At 34.3% G+C, this 10,398-nt stretch overlaps 1 protein-coding gene across 1 annotated transcript in view; it reads right to left on the bottom strand.

Annotated features, from left to right (window-relative positions):
• Positions 1–2,156: 2,156 nt before the first annotated feature.
• ptprz1a (protein tyrosine phosphatase receptor type Z1a) overlaps positions 2,157–10,398 on the bottom strand; it is a 55,282-nt gene continuing 47,040 nt past the window's right edge. Inside the window, exons 19-32 of the mRNA XM_016290320.1 lie at positions 9,382–9,402; positions 9,127–9,223; positions 8,950–9,035; positions 8,502–8,636; positions 7,756–7,890; positions 7,128–7,291; positions 6,905–7,040; positions 6,585–6,731; positions 6,373–6,466; positions 5,736–5,809; positions 5,522–5,650; positions 5,125–5,375; positions 5,004–5,013; positions 2,157–2,915 (exon numbers count right to left, since the gene is read on the bottom strand). Coding sequence (XP_016145806.1) covers positions 2,772–2,915; positions 5,004–5,013; positions 5,125–5,375; positions 5,522–5,650; positions 5,736–5,809; positions 6,373–6,466; positions 6,585–6,731; positions 6,905–7,040; positions 7,128–7,291; positions 7,756–7,890; positions 8,502–8,636; positions 8,950–9,035; positions 9,127–9,223; positions 9,382–9,402 — 1,623 coding nt within the window. The 3' untranslated portion in view covers positions 2,157–2,771. The remainder of the gene's footprint in view (positions 2,916–5,003; positions 5,014–5,124; positions 5,376–5,521; positions 5,651–5,735; positions 5,810–6,372; positions 6,467–6,584; positions 6,732–6,904; positions 7,041–7,127; positions 7,292–7,755; positions 7,891–8,501; positions 8,637–8,949; positions 9,036–9,126; positions 9,224–9,381; positions 9,403–10,398) is intronic.

Genomic DNA, 10,398 nt, shown 5'->3' with positions numbered 1-10,398 from the left:
GGTTTCTAATGAATAACTCCAAAATTATTAAGAATTCACTTGTCCTTTTGGCAGTAGAAAGAGCTCATCAAGGGCTTTCATTTGATATATATATATCTCCATTTCACCCAAAATGTCACTTGCGCCCTTCTGGTTCTCACCAAATTATACATTTGCTGACAGTCAGATTTTAGAAATGAATACTTTTTTATTTAGCAAGGACTTTTAAAATTTAAATTGATCAAAAATGACAGTAAAGACATTTAAATATTACCATTTCAAATCAATACTGTTCTTTTGAACTTCTGGAGAAAGAGTTTTAAAACTAGCTTTTGTCTAATAAAACGTTTGCATTTTCTCTCATTGTTTTCTATTCATTCTTCAGACAATCTCAATTATTGTTTGTCGTCTTCATTAGACAGAAATGAGAGGAAATGACCCTTCACCCCCCTCTTTGGCGCTTGTTGACTGCCTGGTGGCCTGGTCTGCATTGTTCTGGTGTGGGGCCATCACTGCGGTCACTATAAAGTAGGCCACCAAGCGCAGGATAATTGGGGCTGTAATTATTAGAAGTTAAAAATGCAAATGAAGCTACCAGTAGCCCCTCAAGACCGTGTCTGGCCATTTGACCCATATTTTTGTGTAAATTACCTTTTGGGTTAGAATTGAGAAATAATTACAAGCGATATTATGTCATAACTCGTGTAGCTGTCATCTTCGTCACCAAACCTTTAAGCCGTGGACTTATAATAATCGGTTCTTGAAGATGCAGTGGCTTAAGGAGTGACCTGATCGCTGCCAGAAGCACCGTCTCGATGATGAATCGTTCTCTTTTCCTGACCTCTTGGGCCAGATGGAGAACTGAAGGACTGTTGTTCTGACCTTCTTGTGGTTTGGCAGTCGGGATGCCGAGCTAACAAGAAAAGCAGGTTCAGAAGGAACAGCTGACACGAGGCAAGCGGCTGCTGTCTGGAGACCGTAATCAACACGAGTCTGTCCCGAGGGCAGATGAAAACCAGAATATTAGACAAGATTTTATGGAGACTTTAAAGACAAAACTAAAACCTGGTACCAAAAACTGCACAACGCTATATGAAAACGATACATATGCAAATGCAAGTAGTTTTGGGTTCAAAATAACATTTTGATTCATCTCGTTTTTCTTTTTAAACTTAAAATGAATGTGAATGGGGAAATTTTTGAGATTTTAAATGCAGAAATTTGTAGATTACAATTTTTCTTTTAGTTTTTTTTTTTTATATTTTGTTAATGCCCTTACATAATTTTTTTAATTTACACAAGTAATAGTTATTGTATCAATTAAATAATTTTTTATTAAAAGATGTACATAATATTTAATAATGCATAATACATTGTAATACATTTTTAATTGACATAAGTAATATTTTTTTGTATCAAAATATTTTTTTGTATATAAATATACCATGTGCATAAAATATAATAATGCATAATACATTTCACAATACATTGTAATACATTTATTTATACAAGTAATATTTTGAATTATTTTTTAATAAAATAATTTTTATATCATGTACACAATATATACTAATATATATTACATTTTTATTATTATAATAAAGTGATACATGTAATATTTATATGACTCTCTCTCTCTCTCTCTATATATATATATATAATAAATATAATCTTACATTATATTTCAATTAAATACTTTAGTTGAGGGTTAAGGGTCAGATTTTTTCAAAGAAATTAATACTTTTAATCAGCATGGATGCATTAAATTGATCAAAAATTACTGTATAGACATTTAAATTTCAAATAAACGCTGTTCTTTTTATTTTTTTTATTCATCAAAGAATCCTGAAAAATTCTATCATGGTTTTTACAAAAATATTACACAGAAAAGTTTGAGTGATTTGTTTTCACACTAAAAACATGTTGATATGCACATTATGTTTTGTGTTTACATTATTAAAACTGAGTATTTTAACGTTTACAAATTGGCCTCATTCACTTTTAGTGGAAGTGCCTTGCTGATTTTTTTTCTTTTAGGGTTATGTGGAATGTGGAAAATATATATCAACATCATTAAACAAACTATTCCTTTAAAAAGTAAAAAAAACAAGAATTATAAAGTCTTTGCATTTCTAAGCATATGAAATATCCACGCGTAAACAGACCAGTCTCCTTGCGTGTTTTCTTGATTCGTTTAATCCTACGAACAGACAAAAACATCTCGTACAGCTAAACAGTGTCAGTATGTAACATAAAATAACAGCGGCATCAGAAATATTAAAACATTTCAAATGTGACTAAATTATTCAAATGCAGCCATGTCTTGCAGCACTAGTGCCTCAAATATAAAATTCTAGACATAAATAGAAATTTGGTCCATCGACGTGGTTGCTGAAATATTATTTACACATTAGAATATTATTTCCTGCCCTTTATCCACGACTGATTTTGCCACTTTCTTTGTATATCTGTATGAAAAAACTGTGGCTGAATAGACTAAAAAATAGACTAATAAAAAAAGTCTTATTAAAATAAAAAAGGTGTTTTCCCTTTAAACAAGCTTTTAAGCCAATAAATATGACTCTATGAGAAGACATTAGTACGTAAGACATTAGCACAAGGTGGTGATTTAAGAGAGAAACAGTGAATAAAAAGGTGGAGTGTATAAAGGGCACACATTTAATGCCGGCGCTGCATCCAGCAGAGCGCCATCAGTTCAGAGATGGACTGGGAAAAACAAGAGCTTTCTTTGATTTGAAAAGTCTTTTTCCTGGGCCGGCTCGTCACTATGGTTACACCAAGGATTCCAGACTCTCGGCCGCACTCGAGACGCCTCCTGGGACCGTGCCGTTGTTATCGGAGGACTGAAGCACTCGCTCATCGTCTTGGGTGCTGACCAAACTCAGAATGGCTTTGTAGAGGAACTGATACTGATCCTATCCCACCAAAAAAAACATTTTTTTCAAAAACAAGAACATGTTGGTAGTTTGACCACAACATACCACTCAAAATATCACATTTCCCTTGTGGATTTGAGTTAATTCCACCTCAGGGCAGGATTATTAATGACTGACTTTTCCTCATCAGAACTGCTGCCAACTCCAGAGAGATGAAGAAAAAAAAAAAAAACTACGTTTCTTTTAAAATATATAAATGCCAATAGTCTGCAGACACATGGAAAATACTAACGTTACAAAAATAAATATCTTCATATATAAAAGAGCTCATACATACTATAAAAGATTAATATTCACATAAAAATAACCAAAAATTTACCTATAAATATAATATAGACGTATTTTATAGACCCAATAAAATTATTACAATTTTAACATCTGCCAACCCCAGAGAGATAAAAAAAAAAAAAAAACGACGTTTCTTTTAAAATGTATAAATGCCAATAGTCTGCAGACACATGGAAAATACTAACGTTACAAAAATAAATATCTTCATATATAAAAGAGCTCATACATACTATAAAAGATTAATATTCACATAAAAATAACCAAAAATTTACCTATAAATATAATATAGACGTATTTTATAGACCCAATAAAATTATTACAATTTTAACATTATACATATAATTTTACTGTATTATATACAACTGTAATATAGCAAAATGTATGTGAAGAGGGAATAAATAAATAAAAAAAAAAAAAATATATATATATATGAATTTTGACCTATATATTTATATTAAATATATTATTATTTACATATATATTCCAAGGATAATTTTACCATTTCTTTTGAGAAATATATTGTCATATATACAAACAGAAATTAAAAGTTTGGTTTAATTTGAAGAAACTGTGACAGAAATATATTACTTAATGTAATGATAGTATTATTACTAATAAAATTATTAATAAAGCATTATTTTTAAGGAATATTTAGGCCTACGAGAATAATGTAAATACACAACGCAGGATTTCTGAAAAAAATAAAATAATAATAAATTATCTTATAAAATCAATTAATTAGAGATGCTTTTAATTATTACAATTTAATTAAACCGTTAAAATGGAATCCAGAAAATTTATGGAAAACAGAATTTGATTAAAAAATAACGAATTTGAGAAAAAAATAAAACATTTCATTGGGCCTTAAAAATTAAATTTTTGTTAGACTTTTAATAAATTGCTGTTAAATTGTGTACGTTTCATTATTTCAATTAATTAGACACGCTTTGTCATGAATATTTTTAATTTAACCATTAAAACTATAGTCTAGAGTCTAGAAAAATAAAACAGAAAAATCCAGAAAAATTTTTTATAGAATGGAATTTGGGAAAAAATAAAATGGATTTCATAGAGCCCTGGTGCTGCTTCCAGCTAAAATACAAGTCTGTATTATCACTTTCTCCATTGAAAAAGTCATCTCGTCTGAATCAGGAGAGAAATCTGTACAGATCTGTACAGTGAAAACAGCCCAAAACAGGTTAACAAACATGTTGGTGGATTTTGATGTGAGAGAACAACAGAGGATGGACTTTTTCACTGGAGGAGGTGTTGTTATGGATTATGGACTGGTATTTTGAAGAGATTTTTTAAAGTGAAAACACCTTAATGGTGAATTTGTTTCTTACAAACACTCTTACAAGTTTTTTCGCTTCATTAATTGATGGACTGGAGTCTTACGGATTAATCGTGAATTATTGTGATGTTTTTATCAACTGTTTTGGACTCTCATTCTGACGGCACCCATTCACTGCCGAGGATCCATTAGTGAGCAAGTGATATAATGCTACATTTCTTCAAATCTGGTTTGACGAAGAAACAAACTCACCTACATCTTGGATGCTCTGAGGGTAAGTACATTTTCAGCAAATTTTTATTTTTGGATGAATTTTTTTTTTTTAAGTGTGTGTGTGTTTATGATCAATATGCTTCAGCAGATACAGATGGTTTGATGGTAAGTGTATGAAAAGCACCAGATGTGTTGTTTAACAGACTCTGTTCTCACTTTCGTCAGCAGCCATTTGCTCCGCCTAATATTTTCCACAATCATATGGCAGGCACCAGCTGCGATCTTCAAAACAGATGCCAGTGTTCATGTTTTTAAACGATTTTGGAGAAATGACGCAAAGAAATCGCTCATTTGCATCTCTCTGAATCGATTACCTCAGCTTTAGTATGTTACCTTCCTTTTGGTGCATTGTGGGTAAAATCTCTGATCCTCTTTATGTTGCTAATGTAAGCTGTGGAATCTGATTGGCTGTGCAGCAGATATAATGTTACCTGTGTGGCCTCTAGGATGTAATCCTGCACTAACAACATATCTTCATTGGATAGGCACACGTGGCCCTCCCCTTTTAACGACACAGAGAATGTCTCGTAGCTGATTGGCTGATCTCTCGCAGGCCAGAATATGATTGGCTCGCTGTCTTCTGTCTGGAAATGGAATTAAAAAATGACCGAGGGAGGGAGAGAGTGAATGAGAGATGAATGAAAGGACAATCTGTTTAATTCAGCACTGGAAGACTGGCAGGAAATGAGCGTGACGCTATGAAGCGGTTTGCGATAAAAGCTGTACTGACCGTACTACTCGTGTCCGGCAATGAAACAATAACTTGGGCATTGTGATCCCACAGCATCCTCCACAAGTCCTTCACTGTGCTGGGCAAAGGATTCTGGGTAATGATGAACTCTTTGTTCTGCCGATAACCCTGATGTGAATGCATGAATGAGTCTTGATATGAATCTAAATAAGCTGTTATAGAGAAGTGACTGGAGAAACGCTGAGTGTCTCACCATGACATATGAGGCGTTGATGTAGTCTGGCGTCTCTCCTGCTGATGTGGAAAAACACACTCTGGATTTCTCTACTGCAAAACACAAAACAAAAAAAGTCACTTCAGAGAACTGAATATCTGTCCATCCATGTGTCTATCCATCTGTCTATTTGTCAATTCATTCATCTGTCCCTCAAGTCATCTATCTATCTATTTTCCATCCATCCGTCCGTCCGTCCATCCATCTATTCGTCCGTCTGTCCATCCTTCTTCTATCCATCTACCTGTCTGTCTGTCTATATATCTATCCTCCCACCTATCTATCCACATTCATCTAGCTGTCCATCCATCCATCCATTCATCCACTTATCCACCTGTCTCGCTCTGTCTGTCTGTCTGTCTGTCCACCTGTCTGTCTGTCTATCATCATTCTGTCTACATATCTATCCTTCCACTTATCTCTCCACACATTCATATGTCTATCTTGCTGTTCATCCATCCATCTATCCATCTATCCATCTATCTATCTATCTATCTATCTATCTATCTATCTATCTATCCATATATCAACCTGTCTATCTATCTGTCTGTCTCTTTTCATCTGTCCATCCTTCCATCCATCCATCCATCCCATAATGAAGAAAAACAATAGACACCAGGAATCAGAGAGCAGCTTCTGTTCTTCGTTCTGTTGCAGTCACTCAGGGCACTGCTGTAATCGTTCTGTTTGGCATTCGACTGGCACACCAACTGCAATGACAAGGTCATTGTCACATATGTCAGGTTATTATTCAACTACAGCTGTGGTGATACAAATACTTCTAGCTGTGCTCTTCAGAAATCACTTAAGAACTGAGAGCACACTTACTTTAAACTGCTTTTCCAGTCGTGTCTTGCATGAGGCCCCTGGGGTCAGGAGGTTGTTAACATACTGATGAATATGGCTTGATGGCACCTCTGTCTCTTGACTCAAAATGGCCTCTACTAGAGCATCATGGGTAAAGATGTATTGCTCCTGTAAAGGTACCAGAACAACCGATGTTGAGAAGGAAACTTGAGTCCAACATTGAGTCCAAATTCTAAGCAACACTAAGGATTGATTAAACAGTAAATAATGCATCATTTTTCTTTATAGAGCACAATGAAGTTCTACACACCAAAATGAGACTTTAATTGCTGTTCACTCACCTCTGTTTGAACTAGATAGTTCCGTTGTGTACGAATGTGTTTGAGGAATCCCATAATGTTGACTGTCCCCTGTGCTTTAATCTGTTTTAACATGCTGTCCAACACTATGTAGGTCCCTGTTCGGCCCACTCCAGCACTAAACACACACAAACAGACGTCAGATAACAATTGTCAAATATGCAATATGACACTTGATACATTTAAAGAGAGTCCTGTAGCCCACCTGCAGTGTACAATCACTGGCCCCATGTGCTCAGTTTGGGATCTAGAGGACTTGTAGACGAATGAAAGCACAGGCAAGACGTACTCAGGTACGCCCATGTCTGGCCATTGTGTGTAGTGGTAATGTATTACCATCCTCTCGTTACTATGACCTCTCTGAGAGCCCTAAAAATAATAAACATCAAGTATACATGCAATTAATAAACAAGAAAACGTTAATGCAAACCTGCAATTGTTTTCACAAAGAGGAGTACCAGCATGATAAAATGTTAAAATATCAACATTTAATTAATTAAACCATTAACAATATATGAATTCATATTAACAATGTAATATTACTAATATTAACATCCTAAATAATTTTGTCTATATAAATTAAAAATTAAATACAAAAAAATTGAATCTACGATTTTAAAATGCTGAAAGTGAATCAACATGATGTACAGCATAAAAAAGATGATAGATGATGGCAAAGGTAATCTGAATGTAAAAACTACAGGAAAAACATTCATAATTAAATATCCAACATCGACCGATACAATTAAATACAGATAAATAAATTAAAAAAACTCTTAATATCTGTACATAACTACTATTGTACCAAAATATTGTGTATCCCTACTTCATACCTTCTTTATGCTGGTATTTCTGATGGTGAAGGTTCTCTGGGTGTAGTAAGCGAGGTCTTTTGTGCTCTTTACAGTAACCAAAAAACATCCATACTCTTCCTGGTTCTCCAGAGGCCAGTACTGGTCACACTTCCTCTGAGAAATGGACAAACATTAATGTGTTCAGGCTGAATGAACCCATATTTGCCATTGTCTTGTCACCCAAAAATTTCATAATGTCATTAATTCACTCTTTCTCATCCTCTTCCAAACCCATATAATTTTGCATTTCCAACAGGAAAAAAAAATACATGTATATTCTGGTCCATGCGACTTGTGGGCTATATTCTAAGTCTTCTGAAGCCATATGAAAATGTTTCTGATGACAGAAAACTATTTTTAAAATGTCAGATATTTCCATACTCTTCCTGGTTCTCCAGAGGCCAGTACTGGTCACACTTCCTCTGAGAAATGGACAAACATTAATGTGTTCAGGCTGAATGAACCCATATTTGCCATTGTCTTGTCACCCAAAAATTTCATAATGTCATTAATTCACTCTTTCTCATCCTCTTCCAAACCCATATAATTTTGCATTTCCAACAGGAAAAAAAAAATACATGTATATTCTGGTCCATGCGACTTGTGGGCTATATTCTAAGTCTTCTGAAGCCATATGAAAACGTTTCTGATGACAGAAAACTATTTTTAAAATGTCAGATATTACATCAATCTATTTAGGTAGAATCTGCACTAAAATGGCTCACCCTTCCTTTCTCCATCAGGTTTGTGATCATAACAATCACTCCCACATTCTGCTCCCACACCATCCGCCAGAAATCCACTGTGCTGGACATTAAGGGCCCTTGTGCTGCAATGTAGGCTTTCTGTTTGTTAAAACCCTTGTGTGAAACAGAAAGAAGAGACAAAAATAAAGCTACAGGAAGGGGAAGAGCAAGTATTCTTGGTTAAAACTTTGATAGAACCTCTCAGGTGACACAATATTACAATAGGGGCCCAAAACGTCTCACACTCGCCACCATGCCTGACCTTTCTGTGATTGAATTAATAGCAAATCAGCTGTGCTTTTTAAGGGTTTCATCACTTGTTCTATTTAAACGGTTACACTTTGAGGAAGTCATGCCTCACTGATTAAATGATAAAATTATCATGATTTGCCTGGCAACGCTTCTTAGTTCAGGCAAAATCTCTCACATCAACGTAGTTGGCATTTATATAGTCCCCTCCGCTTCTCCCATCTTTGTCGTTCAGGGGTGCGAGTCGCACTCTGCTGTGATCATCTAAAGGATGTAATTTAATACATTACAATTTTATATTAGTCACAGAAACATGCATCTAATGCTTATATTTATTTGTGGCAGTGGTTCTCACAGGCTAAAATGTTGACGTATCGGTTCTTGTTCTTATTGTCTGGATGACTGGAACAGTCCGTTGTAGTTCCGAGGTCCACGGTGCACGTCTGAACTTCCTAAAAACACAAACAATCCTCTAGTCAAACAGCCTGCCATAAAGTGACAACACTGAAGACATAGTCAAAGACTCTTCACAAGTGCAGACAAGTGAGCGTCACAAATTCATGCTAACGCTATCAAAAGCAAAAAAAAATTAAAGGGAGATGTGGCTTACCTCAAAATACTCTTTCAATATCTAATGGGGGGGTGAGAATACAAAAAGCAATGAAATACAGTGACAAACTGTGCACCAGAAATACACGTAACAGTACACAGCAAAAGCACTGACAAGCCTGGGTTGGATTCTGCTCATTTAACGGTCTATAAGTTTCAGTTCTGGATGCTGATTGGTCACTGAAGCAAGAAATGAAGTCACATTGTGAGATATTGACTAACACTGTGAGTCAAAGTCTTGAGAAATAAAGTCAAAATTAAAATGAAATTAAGTTGCAACTGGGGAATATAAAGTGACTGTGCAGCAAAGTTGCAATTATGAGAACCAGTTGTGATATATGAAATCACAATTATAATAAAGTTGCAATTGTGAAAAAGATGTACTTGTGATATACATAAAGTCGCAGTTTGAAGAAATGAAGTTTGAAAAATAAAGCTATATTTCTAAGATATACTGTAAATTCGCAATTATAATAATAATTTAGCAATATTTGCAATTGTTAAATAAAGTCTCTAAATTACAAGAAATAAGGTTGCAATTATGAGAAATAGTCACAAAAATAAACGCAATTGTTATTTAAAGCCAAATAACTTGCGAGATAAAGTCTCAATTATTAAAAATAAATTCAAAATAATTAGATATAAAGTCACAATTATGAGACATAACGTTGCAACTGTGAGATATAGTTGCAAGTGTGGGATAGGAAGTCCAAATTGCATAATATAGTTGCAATTATGAGAAATACATGCAACTGTGAAACATAAAATCATAATTGTGAAATAAAGCTGCAACTGTGAGATACAAAGTCGCAAGATTACGTGAAGTTCAAAGGCAGAAACAGGCTTCCATGCAAACTTCATTTTTTAAATATCTTTATAATCTTTTTCCTTAATCTTTATAGCTGCAGAAAGGTGGAAATATATCCAAATATATAATTATCTTGGGAAATAATTGATCTTTTAAATCAATATGCTGAACCTTCATCTGAGGTTTTAGTTTGATCCAGTGAATATTCCA

The sequence above is a fragment of the Sinocyclocheilus grahami genome, unplaced genomic scaffold (genome assembly GCF_001515645.1).
Source record: "Sinocyclocheilus grahami isolate Dianchi unplaced genomic scaffold, SAMN03320097.WGS_v1.1 scaffold257.1, whole genome shotgun sequence".
NCBI lineage: Eukaryota > Metazoa > Chordata > Actinopteri > Cypriniformes > Cyprinidae > Sinocyclocheilus > Sinocyclocheilus grahami.
The sequence above is the reverse complement of the archived record's forward strand: the minus strand, read 5'-3'. Positions and strand labels throughout refer to the sequence as shown.